This window comes from Canis lupus, chromosome 29 (genome assembly GCF_003254725.2).
Source record: "Canis lupus dingo isolate Sandy chromosome 29, ASM325472v2, whole genome shotgun sequence".
In the NCBI taxonomy this organism is placed as follows: domain Eukaryota; kingdom Metazoa; phylum Chordata; class Mammalia; order Carnivora; family Canidae; genus Canis; species Canis lupus.
The window spans coordinates 17,797,925-17,824,389 of NC_064271.1; the positions used below are offsets into that span (position 1 = coordinate 17,797,925).

Sequence of the window (26,465 nt, forward strand, 5' to 3'; positions counted from 1 at the left end):
ACTAGTTTTTAAAAAATTGTTTATTACATCAGTATATTATATTGTGACTGCCCCATTTACAGATGAATTAAATAGTTTGGGGTTGCTAAGAGAAAAAGTGCCTATTTTTAGGCAACTGTATGATACTTTGGATTGTTTGAGAATGGCCTTGTGACACATAAGTTAATATCTTAGGGCATCATATTTTGTTTTATTTAGTAAATGGAATTTTATTGTATGATATGTTCTATTTTAGAAACCAGTTTTTTTTCTCCCTAAAGTATTTAGGAAGTGCACAGAGTAAGAATCTTTATTAATAAGGCAATAAATAGTGGCACTGAATCATGTATCCTAGCTCCCGGAGGGATTTTAGGAGAACATCTGGACCAATCCCACACTGCCAGTTGGACCAAGAGTTATTATTCCTGTTTTTCAGATGAGTCCTTTACCAACAGCAGGATTATTGATGTGCCTGAGCAGATACTACCTCAGAGACCAGGCCTCTAATGCATGACTACTCAGCACTTCCTGGCAGTTGTCCAGACTATGTCTGTCTTTGTTAATTTATTGATTTTTTTTAAGTTTAGCTAATGTAGATATATTTTCAAGAAAACGGTTAGAGCCAAAAAGCTCCCTTTACTTGGCTTAAAATGCTTTATATTTAAAGCATTCATTGAAGAAAGGAGTTAAGCTATTTTTATTAACCAAAACTACTTAAAATAATTACCTATTTTTACTTAAGATTTTCCCACTCTGTTATTCTAAAAGCTTTTCCCCTACTGTGCATGTTTATTAGGAAAATGACATGAAATGCACAAGTGATTTGAGAAACTTCCTTGGTCTTCTCTGTGTGCACCATATAATTTAGTTCTAAATATAAATATGTTCCACATAATTCAATGTGCAATATAATCCCTTTAAAACAGTGCCATTGTCCAAGTGCCTGGATTCCCTATTGCCCCATTCAGAGATGCTGCAGTGCAGTCGAGCTTGACAAATTATTTAAAAAGCTAGTTACCAAACAATTTTCTCACCATGTAGTAATTATTCTTGGTCAGACATATATGCCTGTGCAGAGTGGAGAAGCAGATCTCAGATACTTTGCCAAGTTTTAAGAGAAACTGCCTCACAACATTGCATTGCTGGCCTTTCTAGAAATCCTTCATTCCTGGGAAAGGGCCTGGTACTGAGCTTATCTGTTTACCCTGCCACTTGGGAACACTTCTCCTAGAAATAAAATTTCCTTTAACACATAGGCATTCCACTAAATGCTTCTACTTCCTTCAGATCCAAAGGTGGGACTAGAGACACATTTGTTGTCTACTAACATGAAATAAGGTGATGTTATGAATTTATTATTCTATGTTTCCTGTCTCATTGACACTAAATACTTTGTCCTTCAATGAGCTATTTTTCTGGGTAATGACAGTTAGGTACCAGACATAAGTAGAGGGCAAAATAATTTGTAGATAATCCAAAACCATTGATGGGATTTTAAAATACAGCATTTTGTGTATTCTCTCAGGAGGGAGATGAATAGAGTTCTGGGAGCTAGTGAAGATAGGAAAGCTGAGAACAGGCCTGCATTTTATAGGTGCCAGATGCCCCAGACTAAGTGGTGAACAGACCACACTGTGGGACACTTAGTGAGCTGGGCTTACAGGTAGGAATGGTAGGGCTGTTGGTGGAATTATCCTTGAGGTTTGCCTAAGCATTTTGCTGGTAAATGTATGAAAAGAGGGCCCAGCTTCCTAAATACTAACTTGTACTATAGGGGCTTATGTGTCAGGGACGATTTTATCAGTATATGCACTGCTTGATTTCATCCCTACAGTCCCTCTGTGATGTGGGTTATGAAACACAAGGACATATCACATTAAATCTCAAACTTAAATTTGTGTCTAAACCTGAATTGTAGATCTTCCTTCTTCTCAGTAAAGTGTTCCTCGTCTCTTCAGTTCTGCAAGCCAGAGTCTGGGTATTATCTTTGATTCTTCTCTTTCATGCCCCTTCACCTCCAGTAGCTTATCAAGTTTTGTCAGCTATGCCTCAGAATATATCTGCTCCATCATGTTAGACTGCGTTACCATTGTTCCCCGACCAGTGTCCACTGTAGGAGTTTCCAGCTGTGCCCCTCTAAAGCATTCTACATTCAGCAGATGCCAGAGGGATCTGTAAATGTAAATCATGCTAGAATTCTGCTTAAAACCATTTAATGACACTGCAATGCCATTGAAATCATATCAGCTACATTATTGGGGCCTGTGTGGCCCAATGCAATCTGCCCCTGTGTGGCCCAATGCAGTCTGCCCCGTCTCCAAATTCATTTCTCTGAGCTCCAGTCACACTAGTCTTTTTCTGATTCTAGAATATCACAAACCTCTGCCCAGTCAGTACTGCTCCCGAGGTCTGCAGCTGTCATTCTAGGTTCTCAAGTGTCAGACTAATGGGTGATCTATAGATCACTTTATCTGGTGCCTACTTCCCCAGGATGAAGTTGATACTCCTATATCCCAGTCACATCTCTCATTCTTCTAGGTACCCTACTCTCTATACGGCTGTTTTGGGGTTTATGTTCACAAAACCTCTAAAGCCTCACAGACTTTAAACAACAGGATTTCTCTCTTGCTCATTCTCTATGCCCATCTGGGTCACAGGGTTTCTGCCCCACATTGACCTCACTCAAGAGTTCAGACTGACAAAGCCCCCATCAACTGGAATGTCTCTGATTGTCACATCAGTAAGAGGGAATGAGGTAGGTTTTATACTTGCTAAAAGGCTTGTACCTAGAAAGACTCCAGTTACCTCCGCTTATGTCATCCTGGTGAAAATAAGCTACATGGTCATTCTTACCCTCATGGGGTAGGGCAGGCCACCCAGCTGTGTGTGCAGGAGAACTGGGAGGTAGTGGACAACATCAATGATGCCTTTCCTCCCTCCAGAATGTATAAATCGATAGGCAAGGAGGGGATATTCTGATTATTTTGCAAAATATGTCTATACATGTGTGTCTCACTCACTCCATCTCTAAAATGGGGATTATCACCATAATAATAGTCATACCTACTTCATAAGGAGGTTTTAGGAATTAAGTACTTAGCATAGTGACTGGCATAAGGGCTCAACAAATGTAAGGTCTGATGAAAATGATAAAGACTATTTAAGTCTCAGTTTAATAGACACGGGTGGATGCAGGATACTATATACAAAATCTTTATTCATCAAGGGTGTGAGGAGATTGGACTGCTCAAGATTTTAATTGAGAATTAATTAAAATCCTGAGTCCTAGAGTAGATAGCTAAATAGTGTAAATGAGCAAAAGCGAAAGAAAACTATTTCTGTATGCACAAATATTATAAAGCTTTATGCATTACTATTACTTTTAAGAATCTAGAAATTTTATGCAAAAACATGGTGTCAAAAAACACTGTTTTTCTATCATTTGTTTGTAAGCCTAACACTTGTTCCCACAGGGTCAGTGCAAGCATGATTGCAGCTGTTTAAAATGAAAAGCAAATATGTGGACATAATTCATTTGACTTTGAAAAAAATGAGTATGCGCAGCCCCATGACTTCTAATTTTAAAGATACATAAAGCACAGAGTACTCCTTGAAAAATGAGAACTCCTGCATGCCCTTCCTCTTTGGTATTCAGAGTTCATCTGTCAATGTAGTACAGAGCTTGGGTAATTGGAGTTAATCTAATGTTTTAAGCTTTTGGGCGGAGAGAGTAAATAAATACCCATCTATCTTCCAAGACATAAAAGTATCTCTGCAAATAGAAAAACTGTGCTTAAAATAATTTATAACTTTACAGGGCCTCGAGCAATGTAACACAGCCCCCTTATTTTCAGTGATATCTAAAAGCTATAAAATGCCAAAATACTATTATTCAAATGTTATCTCCCAATGAGACCTTCCCTAACTCCACTATTTGCAGCTCCATCTCCCTTACCTTCTTTATTTTCCTTCTTAACATTTGTTGCCATGTGATATACTATACAATTGGCTTGTTTATGGTTTGTTTCTTCCCAGTAGAATCTAAACTCCAAGAGGACAGGGGCTTTTGTTTGTTTTGTAAACTCCTGTGTGCATAGCACCAAAACAATGCATGGGATAATAGATGTGTCTAATTAACTAATTAGTGAAATCTCTTAACAAATATTTACTTGACGTACAGAATTGGGTTTGACATATGGATTACACATAAGAGGTATGAGACAGTCCTGTAGGCAGGAAGTAAAACAAACATGACACTCCTATGGAAAAATGAGTGTAGAGATACGTACATATGTGCTGTTGACCAGAACCGAATGTCATCAGTACCTGGTAAATGAGAAGGTGGTTGTTGGCTGAAGAAGCCATGCAAGGGCCCTTTGTTAAGATATGGTTTAATTCATTCTGCAAGTTTTACGGTATTTCATTTGATAGCAAAGACCAATTCCACGTTTGCATGAATTTGAGTTAGTACTAACAGAAACCTTTTATGGGCCAGACGTTCAAGGTTGGAGTGATGGAATCCATGCTACTCAAAGTCCACATCAAGGGCAATGCCCATTCAGAAATGAAGGTTGTGTTTTAGTCTTCAGCCAAGTGAAAGCGGTTTTCATTTGGGCAGATTCACAACATGCCATTGTGACTAGATTGTGGATGATATGGCGGTAGCCCCTGCTGCCTCCTATCCTTACATTGTGTGTGACTCTTTTTAATGTCTTTGGTCTTGCTGGCCAGAACACCTGCTTTTATGAGCAGTGAGAAAGATTGGTCACAGTATTCTCCCTGTCAAATAAAGACAGCTTGGGAGAAACCCAAAGCAAGGGTAGATGGGTTTTTAATACCTGAGGGTAAGCCAGTGAGGCTGGCTTAAGCACATTTAGTATTTATTTTACTATATGGGTAGCACATCAAAGCTTCCCAGGTAATTTTAGATCATAGTGATAATGGCTAGGGGACAGAAGTAACACATCTCTGGAATATATTCTCATTTCTTTGTCACAGAATCATATGGGCTAGACAATCTTATTGTCTTCATATCAGAGATGTCAAAGAGAATTATCATAGTATTGCTATGATAACAAATATAGTAAGTGCAGAACTGGGATTTGAACACAGTTTTCTAGTCTAAATTGTATGCTGTCTCTATTACTTATTCTGAGAGGGAAAAGTGAACTTTGTATGACCGTTTTGTAATGCAATCAAATATTTATTTTATGTCAAACAAATACTCTAGAAATATTTCTAGAAATAAGGTTATCTGTAGCAGCCAGTTTGAAAACATGTACTTATTTTTTTTTAATATCACATTGCAGCCTTCTGTCTTCCATAACATATTCTCCTACATTAGAACGTAAGACATCAGAGTGCATAGTACCACCAGACAGTGACAACGAGAAGGGAGAAAGAAATAGCAAACGAGTCTGTTTTAATATGGCGGGAGACGAACAGGAAGATTCAGGTCATGACACCATCAGCAACAGAGACTCTTACAGGTAATTCATTAGTTCCTTAAACCTATTGCATCAACACAGTCAAATGTGATTCCATATTTTCCACAAAGGTCTTGGGAAAAAAATTCTGATTATCATTTTTGTTTATTACCTTCACAAAATAACCACCACTGTTACCAACCCCAGACAAAGCAAAGTGGTCCTGTAGAATCTTTAAAAATACTCTTTTTTTTTTTTTCATAATTTGAGTCATTTGGAAAAAGCATTTTTTTCTCCAGCTCAATGAACCTAATTTGGAGGACTTGTTCTTTTACAGATTTTGTAACATGTATAGCAAATAAGCAAGTTGAGCCTATATTAAAATTTTTTTCCAATATCTGATTATTGGACTGTTGGGTAGTGAATAGAGGTTCTTTCTGTTGTATGAAGATTGAACTAATTTTATCGTTTCGCCTCCATGACCAGCTTTGTGTATTTTTTTCTAGTCTTGCACACTTTCTAAAGATTTTTTTAAAATTCATTTGAGAGAGGGAGAGAGTGAGAACAGGAGCTGCGAGGAAGGTCAGAGGGAGAGGGAGAAGCAGACTCCCCACTGAGCAGAGTGCCTGATGTGAGGCTTGATCCCAGGACCCCAGCATCATATCCTAAGTTGAAGTCAGACACTTAACTGACTGAGACACCCACGTGCCCCTCTCTTACACATTATCTGTACAATCTTGGTAGGACTGCTATAACAGAGTGCCAAGGACTGGGTGGCTTACGCAGCACAAGTTTATTTATTTATCATCTGACATTTCTGGGACCAGAAGTCCATGATCAAACTGTCAGCAGGACTGTTTTTCTCCGAGGTCTCTGGAAGAAGGAATCAGGTCTAGGCCTCTCTCCTTGGTTGTAGATGACCATCTTTTTCCTGTTTATTCATGTCCTTTTCCCTCCAAGTATTTGCCTATGTCCACATATCCCTTTCCTAGAAGGACACCAGTCATACCAGATTAGGACCCAACTAATGATTTCATTTAAACTTGATTATGTCTGTAAAAACCCTCACTCCAAACAAAGTCATATTCCTGGGTCCCGAGTGTCAGACTTCAATCTGTGGATTTTAGGGGGAGATGCAATCAGCCTGTAACACCTTCCCTCCAGTGTCTGTTGTCATCTGCCTACCATCACCCTTCTAACCATGGCTCCTCCAGTGAACTTCCTTAACTGAAAGTGCTTGTTCTTCTTTGAATCCTTGTCTTAACCAGTACTTCATTGAGAACTGTTGGCACTGGCCGTATGTGCTGCCTGTGTGGCTTCAGCATCTCCTGTCTTAATTTAGTTTAAAGATTTATGTATTTATTTTAGAGAGAGCAAGAGCAGGAACAGGAGGGGCAGAGGGAGAGAGAATCTCAAGCAGACTCCATGCTGAGCACAGAGCCCAAGGTGGGGCTCGATTACATAACCTTGGGATCATGACCTGAGCCGAAACCAAGAGTCGACTGTGCCACCCAGGCTTCCCTTGTCTTATTTACTTTAATCAAAGATGAAAACTCTCGTATTCACTGTTATTTTATCATATAGTGTTTTACAATGAAAAAATATTAAGTAATTATTATTAAAGTTACTCTCCTCAGAGATGTTTGCCACAAACTAATAGCTAGCATTAAAAATATTTTCACCAGACACATGGGAAACAGGATGATTTCACATAATTCCCCCCACAGCCCTTTGTGGCACATACGGATTTTAACTCCATTTTACATCTGAAGGAGCTGAGGTCACAGGAGTTACTTAATTTACCTGTGAAACCAGGTGCTGTGGCTCATAGTTTCTCTCTTAACCACTGTACTATCCCAATTCCTAATGAAGAGGATTTTATCACATATATAAGAATTAATTATTCCTAGAGATTTAATAATATATAACACAGATTAACCACTTTTACCATTTCATTTACTTTTAGCTTCAAAGGATACCAGTAGACTGTTTAATAGGAACCTGTGGTTTTTCCTCCAGTGGGAAATTACAAATCTAAAAATACTTTCTTACCTCAATGTCTAGTTATCAGATAATTAAAATTACCCTCCAAGTCTCCCTCTAGGCTAAACTGGAAATTCTAAATGTAAATTTAAAGTTAAATAAGTCATTTTTACTGATTCTGAGAGGAAAAAACTATTTTGCCTCCTGCACTCTGAAATCTGTAATGTGTCCATATTCACACACAAAACTTTGAAACATTCTTTCCTTCACCAATGACCACTATGGAGCACTCACCACATGTGGTGGCCTCTGCTGAGCTCTGAGGTGGAGACAGGGTGCCGGTCCTCTCCGGGGGAGCTCAGAATACAGTTGATGAGTTATAGTTTAAAGCTACCAGAAAGGGGGGGCCTGGGTGGCTCAGTTGGTTAAGCATCTGCCTTTGGCTCAGGTCATGATTCTGGGAGTCTAGGGATCGAGCCCCAGCATCCACCCCCCGAATCGAGCTCCCTGCTTGGCAGGGAGCCTGCTTCTCCCTCCGCTCCTCCCCTCCACTCCCCAACCCCCACTCATGCTCTCTCTTGCTCACTCTCAAATAAATAAATAAAATCTTAAAATAAAAAAGCTGTCAGAAAGAGTTGATAGGCAGAGATCATGAATCAGGACCTTGTCTCTATTCACAAATTAACTACAGACATATTGCATCAAATAGGTAATGATGAATTTTAAGTGCTGTTTGACTCCTAGCTTTCTACCTTCAGATTAAAAACAAAATGTCATCTGGAATCAGCTTACATGGCATAAGAGATTTTGAAATATGACTGAATTTAGATTTTTTTTTAATGTAAGATAAAATATGAGTTGAGCAAAATGTATCTTCCTTGTAATTTTCTTTGAGACATATCAGTGAGTCTAACTGTGGCATGGCAAGTTTATCTAATAAGAACTGGCAGGGCAACTGGCTATTGCATTCCAGAAGTGACATGTGTCTCCTCCTCCTTCCCAGCGACTGCAACAGCAACAGGAATTCTATTGCCTCCTTCACCAGCATCTGCAGTAGCCAATGCAGCTCATACTTTCACAGTGATGAGATGGATTCAGGTGCGTTTGGCAGAGGCGTGTGTCCTGACACTAGTCGTCCGGGGAGACACATTTAAGGGATTAAATTGACATGCATTTTCACCTTGATTCGTCATTCTTGGCAGCTACGAGTATGGCATGTCAGTCACATGTGCTGGATGCAGGCAACATCCCAATCCTGCTGTGAACAGAGTGAATTAAAAAGCGATGAAAGGCACAAATGAAGTCTGATCTTAATGTATATTTTAGGATTTTTCACGATACTACGAAGCATGCTAGGTACACAGGAAGCATGTTGTACTAAAACATTAGGCATTGTTGACTGAAGAGGTGGGATGGGCTTTGAACCTGAGGACTTTTGAGATGGTTAGGTACACCCCAACTGGCCCTGTATGTGGGTGATGGGTGATGGGGAGGGGAATGATGAGGAAAACACTGACTAATACAATTGCTCACAAATATCTGGGGTGTGTTCTGATCAAAGACTTTGCATCCAGTTAGGACACATCTTCATTTTGAAATATGCGATTTATTTCAACTATTTAACCATTACAAAACTGCATCATTTGAAAACACCATTGACATAGTTTATATAGTATTTTTTCCTTTGAGGCACTCTGCTTCCACCTTTATTGCAAAGAGCAAGCATCTGATATCCTAGTTGCTATTAAATCTTTTGGAATTCTTTTTCTGAATCTAAGAACATGATGGAATAAGAGCTCATGTTTAATTATTATTTTAATTTTGTTTATATTAAAATATGTTAGCATGTTAAACAAAGACGGATGATTTATCTTTTTATATCTAGGTGATGAGCTTCCCCTCAGTGTTCGCATTTCTCATGATAAACAGGACAAGATACATAGTTGCCTCGAGCACCTTTTCAGCCAGGTACGATTGGGACAGTTACGGGTCTTTTTTTCTACAGACCAAACTGTCAGGAATCCCTTTTTCAGACATAGTAAAAAGAGCTTAGAGTAAGAATGGAAAGGCCTTGATCTGTCCCTCTGTCCCCATCACCTCAATTTCCGCAACTTAAAAAGAGAATAAAGATGGGACGCGTGGTTGGCTCAGTGGTTGAGCATCTGCCTTTGGCTCAGGGCGTGATCCCAGAGTTCCAGGACTGAGTCCCACATCGGGCTCCGTGCATGGAGCCTGCTTCTCCCTCTGCCTATGTCTCTGCCTCTCTCTCTGTGTGTCTCTCATCAATAAATAATAAAATCTTAAAAAAATAAAAATAAATAAAAAGGGAATAAAGATTCTTCAACCAACAAACCCAAAGGATTGTTGTGACTAGCAAGTATTTTATGGTTCTTGGAAAAAGTACAGTTATAAACACAGGACTTACTCTTTTTATTACGTGTGCCTGTGTGAGATTTCAGAATTCTTTATGATGTTTCTTAGTTTATTCCTATTTTCAAGAAGCACAAGATTCTCTTGGTGCTTGTGTTGGTATTTTGCATTTAAAGAATTTATATCCATAACCGAAATTCACAATGTAGAAGTTTTTACCACTTTGAAAAGGATTACGATGATTTTTAGTTTTTTTAAGAACACTATAGGGACGCCTGGGTGGCTCAGCGAGTGGGCACCTGCCTTTGGCCCAAGTCCTGATCCTGGGATGCGGGATCAAGTCCTGTATCCGGCTCCTTTGAGGAGCCTGCTTCTCCCTCTGCCTATGTCTCTCTCTTTCTCTCTCTCTTCTCTCGCTCTCTCTTTCTCTCTCTGTCTCTCATGAATAAATAAATAGATCTTTTTTTTAAAAAAAAAGAACTCTATAAATCTTCTTTTGTAAAGTGATATATAAAGTATATTTATATTTTATATTAATATATGGTAGGATAGTAAGAAATTTTGCAAGTGTTACCAGTGAGTTTATTCCAATATTTTATAAAGATGAGTTTTGAGAGCATCGTGAGTTTGCAAAAATAATTGTGGCATTAAGACAAAAATATTTTACAAGATTTATTCTTAGAAATGTATATTATATATTATGAGAAGTATGTAACTTTCAGAAATCTCTGCTATTACGATAGGTGGATTCAATTACCAATCTCCTAAAAGGGCAAGCTGTTGTAAGAGCCTTTGAGCAAACCAAGTACCTCACACCAGGTCAAGGATTACAAGGTAAAGTTTTAAAAAGTTACTACTAGAAGCAATTGGGAAGCAAAAGTGGGAAATAACATAGTAATGAAGCAAAAGCTTAGTGTAAGTAGAAAATGGCTGTTCGTGTTTTGTGATTCCCTTTGTATTCTGTTTTGATAATTTTTGAATATATATAAAAAGTCAGTATAGGATCATATAGATTTATTTGCAAGTTTAAAATGTGCAATCCCTATAGAGGCTAGAATGAATATAAATGAGTTAATTGAAGAGATGTAAGTGTTGCATTGCTTTTGCTGAAACCAGCATAATGCCTACTTGTTTGTAGCCCATTGTAGGGGAAATGGTTTTGGGAATGTGTGTGTGTAAATAGAACAGCCAAACAGAATGAGATCTAGAGCTGACACTTTCTAACATCTAATTTCAGACATTGAAAATAGAGTTTTTATAAATTTGCTTCTTTGTTTAGACATTTGTAAGAAAATAGTACTAAGGTTAGACTTTTTTTTTAAGATTTTACCAATTTTCTCCTATAATACAACTAGAGAAAATACCACCATGCTAATAACCCAGAACAACAAGGATGAAAGAGGATTCTGAAGCTCAGAGGTTTGTTACCTGGTAAATGACTGAGACTTACCAGAGATTTTTCTGTGTTTATTTAGAATTTCAGCAGGAAATGGAACTAAAGCTGAGTTGTCCCAAAAGGTTAAGGCTTCACATCAAGCAAGACCCTTGGAATCTTCCCAGCAGTGTCCGGAATCTTGCTCAGAACATCAGAAAATTTGTTGAAGGTCAGAACAAAAATCAAAGAGCATTACATAACTTTAGCAATAATCATTTAAAACCAAAAGTTCAGTAATGCCCTGATTACTTTTTTATAGTGTTTCATGTTATGAGGAAAAGAATGGGAAAGGATAAGAGAAGGAGGAAGCAAAAGAAAGAGTAAGATTGTAGAGCCTGATGTTCCAAGGATCTAAATGATGTAGACTGATCTATATTGACTATAAAGACTAAATGTAGACTGATCTCCATGGTCTAAATCATGGGGAATATTCTCAATGAATAAAATAAAGGCTCATACTTGGGAAGACGAGTGGAATGTGGGGAGAGTTTCATATTTTATAATATGAAACAATATCAGCAAAATTTCTCAAAGATTAACAAAAGTCATGAAGCTAAGTTTTATGGGAAGTCTAAAAAATTAATTGTGAGTTTGTGAGAATGAAAATAATAGGGTAGGTTACATTATTGGTTTTTAAATTTCTTTTTCATGCCTAAGTTGTTATTAACTAGCTGACATTGTTTACTCAACATCCTATAATGGATACAACCTAGGAGAGGGGATATAATGCTTCAGGACAACTCTAGTGTGTCTGATTACATGTTGTTTAGGGTCAGAGTATTAAGTAGAAAATTCTGAGAGTTTCCAGAACAATTATGGTGAAGAAGTTGAAATGAGAAATTTGTTTACTTTTTTAAAAATGCCAAATTCAGTGATTTTATTTCCAACAGTAGACCAGTGGTTGGCAATGTCTGGAGATATTTTTTTGGTTGTCACAATTGTGGGTGTGCTACTGGGATCTAGTGTGTAGAGGCCAGGGATGCTGCTAGACATTTTGGAATCTACAGGACAGTCCCTCACAACAAAGAATTATTTTGCCCAAAATGTCCATAGAGATGAGGTTGAGAAACCTCTACAATAAATAATTATACACCTGAGTTTGAATTTCTATTCCTCAACTGTCCGTATGTCAGTTGGATGTGGTAAGTAGTGCTCAGAATAGCAGCATACCCCTAGTCACTGCCATCTATTTTAGGGTAAATTAGAGTTGTATACTTTGTTGACAAAAAACAGCTCTTAAATCTGGTAAGTGTCTGAGCCTATGACATAACTCCTTTGGGCCTCAGTTTCTTCATTTACCAAATGACAGAGATGTGTATATGTTCTGTGATTACTAAGTCTTCTGCCTATAAATATACTCTAGTATAACAGCTTAGATACTCATGAGAGATTAGTAGAGGAAGAGTTTGTACTCCAAATAAATCATGGCAATTCTATTGTGTGATGAAATGTTTTGTTTTTGATAGCTGGATCTTGGCTACATTTTATTTTATAGCTAAATATAATGGTTACCTGTGACACATTATAATATCATATTTATTGAAAAGTCTGAATTTCATACCTCCCAAACTAATGAGCAAAAATGATAAATACATTTCTAAAAAATTGCTTTAAAGATTTTAAACATATATTTTACTGAGTAAAAGGTTTTTGTTTTTTTCCTTTTTGCAGAATAAGTGCAAGTATCATAACACTCCTAGAAATTATAATTCATGAATCTAAATGCACTTGTTCTCTCTACCCCTGAAACTAATAATACACTATGTGTTAACAAACTTGAATTTAAATAAAATCTTTAAACAAATATAAATGCATTTGTTCTCATCATCTTTGAAAGGTTTTTTAGATTATAGTTGTTTTCAGAGTAAATGCAATATCAATTAGGAACAGAGAAATCTTTAAACCTTGTTTTGTTTTTTTGAGGAGTTTTCTCTTTAAGATATTAACCTTTTCTAATGTGGATAAAAAGCTTAATTTTTAATTATATTCATTTTTAAAATCTTACTTTCATCTTAATACCTTTTATACCCTCAATACTTCATATCACAATAGGCAGCTGTAGGAATGGTAACTATTTACATATATTGATGGATGTATGTTGTGAGTATGGATATCACTCTTGGTCATGGGAGCTGGTTGAGCATGATTGGGTGTGCTGAGAGTCTTCTGGTAAATGGTGTGGGGAGGGCTCTTTGCCGAATTTAGGTTACATCCCTGGTTGCCAGTTTCAGTGAGATGCAGTTATTCTTTGGAAAGTGCTATGATCATCACTATGCAAGGCGAATCTTTAAAAAATGATTAACCACTAGTTCAGTCCAATGGACTATCAAAGAAGAGGTCAAGCTACCACTTCCTGGTAATCTGTGTGTGGTCTCATCCTATTATACAGGATGGAAGCAGCAACATCAAGATCCTTGCAATCAACTGCTTGTTATATGGAGGTACTCTGAAGTAACCTCACCAATTCATCATGAATTTATTCTGTTCAACTTAAAGTAATTTTCATTCTATTTCCCAGTTGTCTTTATATAGGTGATTGTTTAATGAAGGGTTAGGTCTTGACTAGAAGCTCAACATAATGTTGCCTTCCAGAATTTTGTGGCTTAGATATGTAACTGAGGTAACCCCATTCTGATGTTCCTGTAGGGGAGGGAAAAAGTAATGTTTTTTCCTTCTACCTTTCTAGATTCTTTGCCTACGGACCTATAATTTGTCAGACAAGAGACAAATTAAGATAAATAAATTTATTTAATATGTTTTGCATGATATGAGAGCCTTTGTAAGGAAATGAAGACCAGAAGAAATGTTAAACCTGGATGCTTTTATACCAGGTTTGATGAAGAGTAGAAAGTTTTGGAAAAATGTAGGACAGAAGTGTATGCACTAAAGGTAGTTAACTGGAAAATTTGCCAAGGCCTGTTCCTCTCAGTGTTCTTCTGTCTTTGGAGATAAGAACACTTCTTTCCTCTGGGATTGGGAAGGCACTTCTCACAAGAGGGTTTTATGACCAGATTCAGCAGAGTAAGGGGAGGTCAGAGAGTTTTCTATACACCTGCTTTTTATGAAATTCCTTCAGCTTAAAGTTTTCAGTATGCCAAATTGCCATGTTTGGGGGTAACATGTTCTGAAACTCATCATTCATTCATCTCTGATTTCAAAATATCCTATCAAGTATACACCAAATGGTATCAAAATATAATAATTATAATAATTTTATGATCTTTATATAGGAAGTGCTGTTACAGTATCATTCTGTATCATACAGTATCACACTGTGACATTCATGCATTCATATCATAGCCTGCCAAACTGAGTGTAGAAGACAGGAGAAAACATAGTGGGATAAATGAAGGATAGATTCATTTTGTCATGTCACTAAGTACTCAGATAAAGCTAGTTCCTGCTTAATATTACGCTAAGTTATGGTCTCAAATTATCAGCCGATTGAAGATATTTATACTTGATTAACACATGGTAATACTGTGATTTATAGTAAGAAACATATATTTAGTCCTTGTCCCCTTCCCTGTCACAGATTCCCTAAAACTCTTGGAATTTCTTGTGATGAAAACTATAAAGGTGTCTTTCATTATCCCAGTGAGGTTTCCTTAGAAAACCTCTAAGGAAGGGAGTTGGTTGCCAAGGAAACCAACCATTTGATTAGAGGGTCCCACCCCCAACTTCAGGGAAGGGAGAGGGGGCTAGAGGTTGAGTTCAGTCACCAGTGACCAATGATTTAAATAATCATGCTTATGTAGTGAAGCCTCCATAAGATCTCAAAGGGATGGAGTTCAGAAAGCTTACGGGTTGATTCTAGAAGAGTGGTGCATTTGGAGAACACGGAAGTCCCCCACCAATTCCCCATACCTTACCCATTGCATCTCTTCCATCTGGCTCCTGAGCTGTATCCTTTTACAATAAACTGGTGATTTAGTAGGTAAAATGTTTCTCTGAATTCTGTCAGCCACTCTAGAAAATTAATAAAACTCAACAGAGAGTCATTGAAACCTCCGATCTGTAGTCAATTAGTCAGAAGCATAGGTGACAACCTGAACTTGCAGCTGGCACCTGAATTGGGTGGGGGCAGTCTTATGGGACTAAGCCCTTACCCTGTGAGACCTGATGCTATCTTCAAGTAGATAATGCCAGAATTGAGTTGAATTTTAGGATACCAGGTAGTGTTGAGTGATTGCTTAGTGGTGTGGGGATAAAAAACACACATTGGAATTGGTGACAGAATTGGATCCACCATCACCTTAAATTCAAATGTTTGTTAGTAAACATGTTTTCAATTCTTGCTCCCTACAGAAATTGTATTCTTCTCAAAATTTCCCATTATTTCAGTGACTTACTCCCCCCCCTCCAATATCCCAAAGAGCTTCTTCCTTCTTTTTTTAATCAAAAGTCTCCAATTTCCCCCCTTGTTTTTCTTACCTCAGTCTTTGGAATAGAGTTCTTGCTAATCCTCCCATCTGTATCTTTTCTGATTTATATAGTACGGTATATTATATTCATCTTCCTAAAATACTGTGTTCATAATTTTAGTACCCTGCCCCAGAACCTTATAGTGATTTTTGTTAGATAAATCTAAACTCATCGATCAGATGTTGGATGGCATTTTTCAGTGAGGTTTCTAATTTTATCTCAATCTCAGTCTCTAAATGATCTAGTAAAATCTTTTCTATGCTAGATTGTTGAATATTTGGTATTCACTCTTTACTATATTCTCTTGTTAGCACTCTTTACCATTCTTAGGATATGTACTTACTCTTTCGACAATATAACTTTAAAAAATGTTTTAAAATATTTTCAAGACTGACTTAGAATTCTATACCAACTTTTTAGGTGGATTCAGATTACAATAATAACAGTGCTTTATAGATAAATAGCATGGTAAATAATTTTCCAAGGCTTTTAATATATATCCCCCATTTATTTGTCCTATACAGGCCCATAAAATAGATAAGATAGGTGTTATCGTCACTGGTGAATGAGCACCTTGAAACTCAAAGTACAGTTGACCGTTGAACAGCATGAGAGTTAGGGGCACAGACTTCCTACCCATTCAAAAATCTTCATATAGTCCTCGACTCCCCCCAAAACCTCACTACTAATAGCTTACTGCCGACCAGGGCCCTGTTGATAATATAAATCATCAGATAATATTTTGTATGTTATATGTATTATATACTATACTCTAGAGAAAAGGAAATGTTAAGAAAATCATGAAGAAAAGGAAATGAATTACAATGCTATACTGATTTTATTGAAAAAATTCCACGTATGAGTGGACCCATGTGATTCAAACTTGTGTTGTCCAAGGATCAATAGTAGTGTAACCATTTTCTGAAAACCACAAAGCTACTATGGGGGACCCCACTATCCATGGTTTTGCTTTCTTTGCTTTCTGTTACTCTTAGTCAACCAAAGTCTAGAAGCAGATGATCCTCTTTCTGACTTATCATCAGCAGGTCAGTATTAGTCTAACTCTACGTCATGATGCCTCCTCCGTCATTCACCTCACTGAATCTCATCACCTAGGCATTGTATCATCTCATATCATCACAAGAAGAAGGATGAGTACAGTACAATATGATACTTTGAAAGAGAGAGAGACTACATTCATATAACTTTTAATACAGTATATTATTATAATTATTCTATTTTATTACTATTCTTGTTAATCTCTTACTGTGCCTAATTTGTAGATTAAACTTTGTCATAGATATATATGTACAGGAAAATCCATAGCATGGAGATGCCTGCATGGCTTAGTGGTTGAGCATCTGCCTTTGGCTCAGGTCATGATCCCGGTGTCCTGAGATCTAACCCTGCATCAGGCTACCCATAGCCTGCTTCTCCCTCTGCCTATGTCTCTGCGTCTCTCTGCGTGTCTCTCATGAATAAATAAAATCTTAAAAAAAAAATAGAAAATCCATAGTATATTTAGGGTTTCGTACTGTCTATGGTTTTAGGCATCCACGGAGGGGTCTTGGAATGTCCCACATGGATAATGGAGGACTACTGCAACAGATGGGTCCTGTGACTCTTGTACTTTTCCACCTCTGAAATTCTCTTGTTCTTGTGTTCTCACTTATAAAATGTAATGTCCTCTCAAGTATCTCCTATATTTCTTATCAGGTAATTTTGTCACTCTGACTCTATTGTGAGCCTGTCTGGAATAGGATGTAACCTAACCTTTTTTATTTCCCATAATCTTGGGCACATAAAGGAGCTCTGTACGTTTTTATATTTACTTATTGCAAGTAAACTATTTACCAGTTAGAAGTAAAGCAATGAGTATGAAATTAATACACATTTATCAAACATTTGTGATTGCCCTTGTTTGGAGATGGGTTGGGAAGAAGAGTATTTGGAAATATGTAGTATTGTTCCGCCTTTTATGGCCGTTCTTGACATATAGATAGGAAAGGAAGTCGAGAGAGAGAGAGAGAGAGAGAGAGAGAGGGATTATGTATATATAACATACAGTGTGTACGTTATATATACACACTATATAATCGAGAAGTATAATCTGTATATTACATATAATCTATAATTCTAATATATAATGCATAATATACATATAATTATACATAAAGATTATAAAATGCATATAATCTTTAAAAATTTAATTAAGAAAAAATGCTGCTTGAGAGCTTATTGATCAAGACCATAATAGCTATAGGAGTTTAGAGAACACCATGCAAACTACAGCAGTTAAGGATGACTTAACAAAGGTAGCAAGATTTAAATGTGTTTCACAGGCTAGTTTAGTTCAGAACTATATGAAATTTTAGCATCTTGAGCAATAGATAGAATTTATATAGGGGGTAGGAAGAATAGCATGTCAAGTAAATGAGATTTTTATTATCTAATATAGTAAGATTGTGCTGATTTTGACTATACAGTTAAAATGTGGTGCTAGTGGCAAAAAAAAAAAAAGACTGAACAACTAACTTAATATTTTCTTTTTCTGCAGAGGTAAAGTGTAGGATACTCCTGGCTCTTCTTGAATATTCAGGTAATATTTTTCATTATTTTTACTATTTGAAATTATTGTGGCCCATGACCTTGGAAGTCTCATGATACCAAGGCAATTCCTTCAACAAATTAGGTGGAAATACAATCCCTACTTTCTCTAAAGCCTTGCAAAGATTAAAAAAAAATACTTAGTAAAAATACAAAAACTGTTCATCTTCCATTATAGGTACAAACATGGAAACATATATATGTTTATACAGAATATAATTAAAAAGGAGAAAGGAAGGAGATTTTGGTAAAGTTAATTGTACAAATGGGATTTATTGTGAAACTATGTCTAACTTTTGTTTGTAAACAAGGATGTAGGTGGGCTCAGATTCAAGGGATGGAGAAGCAGACCATACTTTGGAAGGAGGGGTCTTTTACAATCTATCACATCTAGAAAATTTAAATTATAAGTGAATAAATGAGTCGAGTTAACCAGAGGGCTTTTTTGGTTTTTGGCCAGTTTTTGCTTGAATTAAACAAATAGTTGTCTTACTTTTGGACTAATAATAATAACAAAAATATCTGACTATTTTTAGTTTTACTAATAAGCACACAGTAGATAGGCCTTGTATAGATTTCCTTGGGTCCTCATAATCACTCTATGAGAACATTATTACTTTTACACAGGTTTAAAGATGAAGAAATTAACGTTCAGATCGATTAATAATAATAACTAGTAAATAGTATTCATTCAACATGTATTTTTGAGCATTTGGAAAATTAGATGCTTTATTGAGTGAATGAATAGTAGGTGGCAGATGAAATTCAAACTTAGTTATGTCAATTCCAGAAGCAGTCCTGGAATGCATTGCTTTATTCGTTAATGTTCAAATAGTATATTTTTGTAGATCCTTATTTTGATTTCAACTTTATTTTTCTATTCCTGTCATGAGTCTCTTTTTTTCTACTTTATTTACTCACTCTTTTTTCTCTCATCTATAGGATGGTACCAGAATGTAGCCAAATTACTCCACATTGTTGGCTGCAGAATTATGCTCTCCACTTGAAAATGGGGCATTTTGTCTGCTAAATATTATTTTTACTCACTTTTATTCCTATCCTTTTCTCTGTCTAATCTCTCTTTCATTTCTTTGTTGTTATTCCTATCCTTTTCTCTGTCTAATCTCTCTTTCATTTCTTTGTTGTTATTTTTTATTATTATTTCTTTTCCCTACAGTCTCAGGATACTGACTGGGATTACTTGTGTATCCAGAAACTGTCTCAGTCTTTTTAGACCAGCTATGGAATTTGAGCTTTTTAAACCATGGAGAGTAAATGAAGTGTTACTATTTTAAAATATGTTTGTAGAAGGTGGGTTTGAGTAGGTGCTTAAATACTGGAGTGAAACAGAAGCCTTTGATAAATAAAACATCCATTTCTTTTGAGTGTATTCCTACTACCAGAGAATTCTTACTCTGTAAAAACAATAAACTGTTACAAAAAAAACAGCTCTTCCTGCCTTTCTTCTTTTGCTAGAAGCTGGAAGCAGCTGTTGTATATCCTGCCATAGTTCTTATTGATAAAAATGAGGAATGAGAATAGTTTTGGGGAAGGATGGACACTTGTGAATTTTGAACAGCTGCATAATTAAAAGAATTGTCAGTTTTTCTTAGGAGTTTGCTTATTTTGGTGTCTGTATTCATCATATGGTTCCTTCCCCATTTAGCAATAGAACTGAGTCCCACTCTGTGCCAGACACCTTCCTAGATGCTGAAGAAAAGAAAAATTATGGGTGCCTTGGTGGCTCAGAGAGTTGAGCATCTGCCTTTAGCTCAGGTCATGATCCCAGGGTCCTGGGCTCAAGTCTATCATCAGAATCTCTGCTCAGTAGGGAGTCTGCTTCTCCCTCTGCCCTTTCCAGCTGCTCATGATCTCTTCTCTCTCTCTCTCTCTCTCTCAAATAAATAAAATATTTTTTAAAAGTTTTTTTTAAAGAATCACAATAACAATATCGTGCAATTTTACTTTACTAAGTGCTTTATCTTTATCTCATTTATCTTTATTGGAAGTCTTGGTAGAAATATCCCATAATATATGTAGGAATCTGATACCTAGGATTATATGGCTTAAAATGAGTAGAATCGGTAGATGAAAGCAGATGATATGTCTCTAGGTCTATGAGCATCATTCACATTATATGCCACTTCCTCTGTCCTTGATGTGCTGATGGTCTCCTGGGGAACCCAGACATTAAACAAACTCTCACAATGCTGAGTAATTAGTCATCTAGTAGAGGGATACTCCCAGGCCATGGCAGATCAAGAAGTGCATGATACCTACTGAAGGAAAGAGAAAATTTCACAAGGGGAGATTTTATTTTAGGAGTTCAGTGGGTTTCAGAAGTTCAAGGAATTGACTCTTAAGGATGATTTAAAGTTTGCTGGCGGAGAGGGTGGGAATGTGCCCGCAGCCAGAGGTCCCATGGACAAAGGTGTGAGCTCTAAGAACATTTATAAGGGCATTTAACATTTGAGGAACCTGACCAGTTGTGTGTGGCTCAAAGAGGAGAGGTCTGTATAGCCAGGGTTCTGGCTACTTTCAGATACATTGTTTTCTTATCTTATAACAAGCCTGGGAAGATTATTGCTGGTGTAGGGGATGAATGAAGGGAAACAATGCATTTATAAACTGTCAGCATGACTTGAGGATAGATCATAAGGAGTCCTTTCTGCCACTCTGATTTTTTTACCTTTATTATTCACTGGGAGGTGATAATGTGTCAAAGTTACTTGAAAAACTCAATATGATGTGCATATTAAAGTCTATGCAAACAAGTCATTTACTCTGTTGGAGTAGCAAGGCACAACTAAAAACCACCTCATGAAGTAGTAACAAGTTATAAAGTGCTTTTCATTTGAAAATATGTTGGTTTGAAATTTAAATGGCAGTGTGTTCCAGGGCATCTTGCATATCAAATTCTGCTACTCTACTGTAAGCATAGAAATGACCGAGGCTTCACCTTGGATACCTTTATACCCTCAGTAATTGGTGCTATGTTTAATTCTTGTGGTATATTCAATGTGAAAAGTTAAAAAATTTAATGAAAAAATACAACTTTTATATGATCAGCTCTGACTTGATAGTGAAGTTGAATGAAAATTTTCTTTGGCTTAAAATGCATATAGATAAAGTAGTAGAATGTGAATAAACATTTAAGTATTCTTTTCCAAGGGTAAAAAAAAGAGAAGAAATTTGGGCATTACTTCTCAAAAGCAATTTGAAGATAATTATTTCTACTAGTGGCAAAGCTACTAACCCTCATGATCTCTTCTAAGTTTTCAGTGGAACTGGATTTTTCCTTCTCTGGACCTTAGCTTTCCATTCTTGATATAAGACATTTCTTTCCAATTCAGTTTTGATTATGAAATTATTCTCAGGTTATAGGTGGGAGTATTTCTGCCCAAACTACTGAAGTATTTTTTTAAATTTCCCCAGATTTTCTGCTTTATTATAGAACAACAGAAAACAAAGCAAAACTGTGCAAGAAAGATATAGGGCTATTTTATTTAGTTTCTATCTTGAATCTCAACACTGTAGCTACACATTTGGGCTAACAAGCTGTCTGAATTATCCTTTTAGGTCATACTAAATCCAGGCATTTCAAGCTAATTTCAAACTAAATCCATCTCATTTCAGAGAATGAGCTCATATATTTTCATTTCACTTAATTTGTTAGTTGCTCTACTCATTCATTATTTTCATTTACTAATGCAGTGAATAGTTGTTGAATGTCTACACTTTGTTAGAAATTGTGCACAACAAAATAGGTGTTTTGCTTTTTTCTTAATTAAGAATTGGACGAAGTTTTTTCCCACTTTAGCTATTTTACAGTTACCTATAAAACACTCTTTTCCATCTATTTGAATGAGGCACATGGTATATAATTACTTAAAGGGAATGTCTACCACATGTTATTGATTAAATTAATAAGTTGAATCATATGGGATTGCCATATTCAACCATTTTGACCTAGTAAAGGAACAAGTTTGTGTAGATCAACATAATAAATGAAGATTTTCATTATAAAATTAAATATTTTAAATATTTAATCCTTTTTCTAATAAAATTGTCAAGAGTAGCTTTTACTAACAGGGAAATTAAGTAACACACAGAAATTATATTGTGTGTTCAGATGCTTTTGATGGTTATTAAAATCATATGTTCATTGTTCTTGGTAAACAACTTAAAAATAATGCCTTTTTATCAATAAAGCAAGAACTCATGGCAACATTTATATCCGTTTTACACACTTATAATGACAGTACTTCTTCACTTCATAAAATTCTGAGCCTTTGAAATATCCAACACACTTTTGAGACTATTTTTGCTTTTATTGTTCATCTGGTACAAGTGACTTTTCAATGTACAGAATGTATGGCTTATGGCTTTTTTTTTTTTATGTAGTTCATGGAGTTTGTATATATTCAAGTTTGTATATATTCAAAAATGCAAAGAGGTGAATCTCTGTGATCATGTTCTCAGAGGCAAGCTTCTTTTCACTTGAAAAAAAAAAACAAAAACAAAAAAAAAAAAACTGTGGCCCAAGAGTGGCCATTCACAGGGTAAACAGACCTTCAAGGTGAGTCCATCAAAACTCCACCAATTGCAGAAGAAGAATCCTGATGAAATCAGTTTATGTTAATACTGTAAATGCATTACTTATTTCAAAGAAATGTAAGAATTTATAAACTGGATTTGTTTATTTATTTTTATTTTTATTTTTATTTTTTTGGATTTGTTTATAACACATGAAGTCTAATAGGTAAATCCAAGAGTCCGAATTTACTTACTGTTACCATCAGACATCAATACTCTTTCCCGATGTGCATTTCACCTTAATATTTAAGTAAGTTTATTAGATAATTTTTAAAAATTTATTATTAAAAATGTATTTCATTGACAACACAAACTGAAAAATTGGACTTTGAGTTTCCTTTAGGAAGTATCATGTAACAAATACAAATTCCATCAAAATTTGGTGTTTAATGTTTTCTAAAAAGCATATTTGCTAAGGTATCTGTGCTCATTAGAAGAGCTCAAATTCACATTTTTCACGTGGGTTGAGTGTAGTGAAAGGATGAAACAATGGCAAACATAGATGCTTAATGAATTGGTGTTATTTGCCTGTGACGTTTTTCAAAACTGTCTTTATGTTCTCCTGGGTTACAGACAGTGAGACACAGCTCCGAAGAGACATGGTTTTCTGCCAGAGTCTTGTGGCCACAGTCTGTGCCTTCTCCGAGCAGCTCATGGCAGCCTTAAACCAGATGTTTGACAACAGCAAAGACAATGAGATGGACACGGGGGAAGCCAGCAGAAGATGGCTGGACCAGATAGCGAATGCAGGTGTTCTTTTCCACTTTCAATCACTCCTGTCACCAAACTTGGTAAGGAATCACAGTGCCTCCCACTGTGTGTGTCAACAGTACTATACGTTGTAACATATTCCCAAATAAGAAGTGGTTATTCGTTGTGGGTCAGTAGTCAGTCAGATACTTTAAAAGAACATATTTTTCCATGGACAAATATGGTTTTAGTAAGTATATAGAAGGTATTCCTTCTTTCTTGATTTTTATTTATTCTCCGGATGCTAAAAGCTGAGAAAGCCTCCATCTGTTCCTAATTCCTGTGTCCCTAAGCACTGACTGAAAAAGATCATCGGAGGGGAAAGGGGTTTCTGCTGTGGTTCCTTATTTCCAGTCAGGAAGAAACAGCCTGCCGTGAAACCCAGGCTCCCACACAGGTTTATATTCGGGAGCATGCCCGATAGACAGGATCTGACAACTTGTGTGCCATACTGTCTGACAGTCTGTTTAAAACTTGGGTATGTTCAGTGAATTTATTTCCTTTCTTTGTATGCATGTTTGTCCTGTTAATTCTGAGAATATTCCATATTTATGCATCAGTTTCCCACAGTCCTTACAAGGAAAGCACCTCAAGATATTTGATAAATAAAAGTGGCTTATTACATATCCTTTCTGTGGTTCTGATAGTTGTCGTGATGTTTAAAGGCAAACATGTTCACTTATACATAAACTTGAAGTACTCATTAAATAGAATTGTGATTTTAAACCCGAAATGCTGTGTCACCTGTTAAAGTATACATAGAAAATGTGACTACCAAGTAACAGGTTGAGTTTTTAAACACATGTAAGTGACTTTATATATCAAAATAGTTTTGTAATGGTAATAAAAACAGGGAGGTAATTGCAGTACTGCACAGTCATAAAAGGTTCTGGAATGATAAGGTAAGGGATTCCACCTCAGTGTACTTCAGAGAAACAGAATTAGATGCTTTTGAATCTAACATCCTATCCTTACATAAGATAGGAAGTCCACTTTCTAACACATGGTAGCATTAAGTGCCTATTGAATGAGTGAATGAATGAGGCTTCATTCCTGTTCTACTCCTACTTTAAAACTGCCGTTGTTTAATCAAGTGCTGGTACTTCTACTTTGTTTGCGATGCCAAGGAATGGCAGAAAGTATTTGTAATTTATATATCTGATAAGCAACTTCTATCCGGACTCTAGAAAGAATTCTTAAAACTTAAAACTATAAAAAGAAAGCTCAATTAGAAAGCACAAAAAGGATTTGAATAGGTATTTCTCCAAAAAAGATGTAAAATGACCAAAAAGCGCATGGAAAGATAACATAATTAGCCATTGGGGAAATGTAACTCAACACTACAGTGAGGTACTATAACACTTGGGATGTGGATAGGTATAATCCAAAAGATAATTGCAAGTGTTGAGAAGGAGAAATTGTAACCTTCATAATTGCTGGTGGGAAGGTAAAAATAAAAAATTGCCATTTTTTTATTTCAAGAATTTTTAAATTGAGTAGTTGACTAAATTAAAAAAAAAAAAAAAAAAAAAAAGGGATCCCTGGGTGGCGCAGCGGTTTGGCGCCTGCCTTTGGCCCAGGGCGCGATCCTGGAGACTCGGGATCAAATCCCATGTCGGGCTCCCGGTACATGGAGCCTGCTTCTCCCTCTGCCTATGTCTCTGCCTCTCTCTCTCTCTCTCTCTCTCTCTGTGACTATCATAAATTAAAAAAAAAAGAGTAGTTGACACACAATGTTACATTGGTTTTGAGTGTACAGCATAGTGATTTAACTTCTCTATATGTTCTGCTGCGCTCACCACAAGTGTAGCTATCATTTGTCAACCATACAACACCATTACCGTGTCATTGACTATATTCCCTATGCTGTCATTTTTATTTATTTATTTTTTCCTTAGGCTGTTCCTTTTATTCTCATGATTTATTCATTCTGCAACTGGAAGCCCACATCATTCACTCCCCTTTATCCATTTTGCCCATCCCACCACCTCCTTCCTTTTAGCAACCATCAGTTTGTTCTGGTATTTATAGTCTGATTCTTTGTTTTGTTTGTTTATTCATTTTGTTCTTTAGATTACACACATGAGTAAAATCATATGGTATTTGTTTTTCTCAGCCTGACTTATTTCACTTAGCATTATACTCTCTAGATTCATCCCTGTTATCACAGACAGCAAGCTCTCATCTTTTTTATGACTAATATTCCAGTGTGTATGTGTGTGTGCACGTGCATGAATGTGTGTGTGCTTGTGTGCGTGCATATGTGTATTATATACATCCCATCTTCTTTATCCATTTGTCTAGTGATGGATGCTGACATCAGTGCAGCCATTTTGGAAAACAGTTTGGCACTTCTTCAAAATGTTAAACACAGAATTCCTATATTACCCAGAAATTCTACTCCTATGTAATATCCAAGAGAAATGAAAACTTATATTTGCATAAAATCTTGTACACAAATATTCTTAGCAAGACTATTCATAATAGCTTAAAAATAGTAACAGCCCAAATGTCCCTGAAGCGCTAAGTGGATTAATGAGTTGTGGTACAGCCATACAATAAAATATTATTCAGCCATAAAAGGAGAATGGAAAACTGACACATGCTACACCATGGACAGACCTTGAAAAATTATACTGAGTGAAGTAAGACAGTTGCAAAAGACTATATATTATCTGGGTCCATTATTATGATATATATGAAATAGGCAAATTTCAGAGACTAAAAATAGACCAATGGTTGCCTGGGGCTAAGGACTGGGGAAAGGGGTGTGGGGAATGGGTGCTAATGGGTATGGAGTTTCTTTATGTGGCAGTGCAAGTATTTCTAAAATTAGATTATGCTTGTAGTTGTGCAACTCTGTGAATATACTAAAAACCCCAAGCTATACACTT

At 36.3% G+C, this 26,465-nt stretch overlaps 1 protein-coding gene across 1 annotated transcript in view; it reads left to right on the forward strand.

Moving 5' to 3' along the window:
* PREX2 (phosphatidylinositol-3,4,5-trisphosphate dependent Rac exchange factor 2) overlaps positions 1-26,465 on the forward strand; it is a 288,100-nt gene that overhangs the window by 173,220 nt on the left and 88,415 nt on the right. The window contains exons 26-32 of the mRNA XM_025477924.3: positions 5,289-5,468; positions 8,392-8,486; positions 9,274-9,356; positions 10,502-10,592; positions 11,234-11,362; positions 18,176-18,217; positions 23,395-23,612. Coding sequence (XP_025333709.1) covers positions 5,289-5,468; positions 8,392-8,486; positions 9,274-9,356; positions 10,502-10,592; positions 11,234-11,362; positions 18,176-18,217; positions 23,395-23,612 — 838 coding nt within the window. The remainder of the gene's footprint in view (positions 1-5,288; positions 5,469-8,391; positions 8,487-9,273; positions 9,357-10,501; positions 10,593-11,233; positions 11,363-18,175; positions 18,218-23,394; positions 23,613-26,465) is intronic.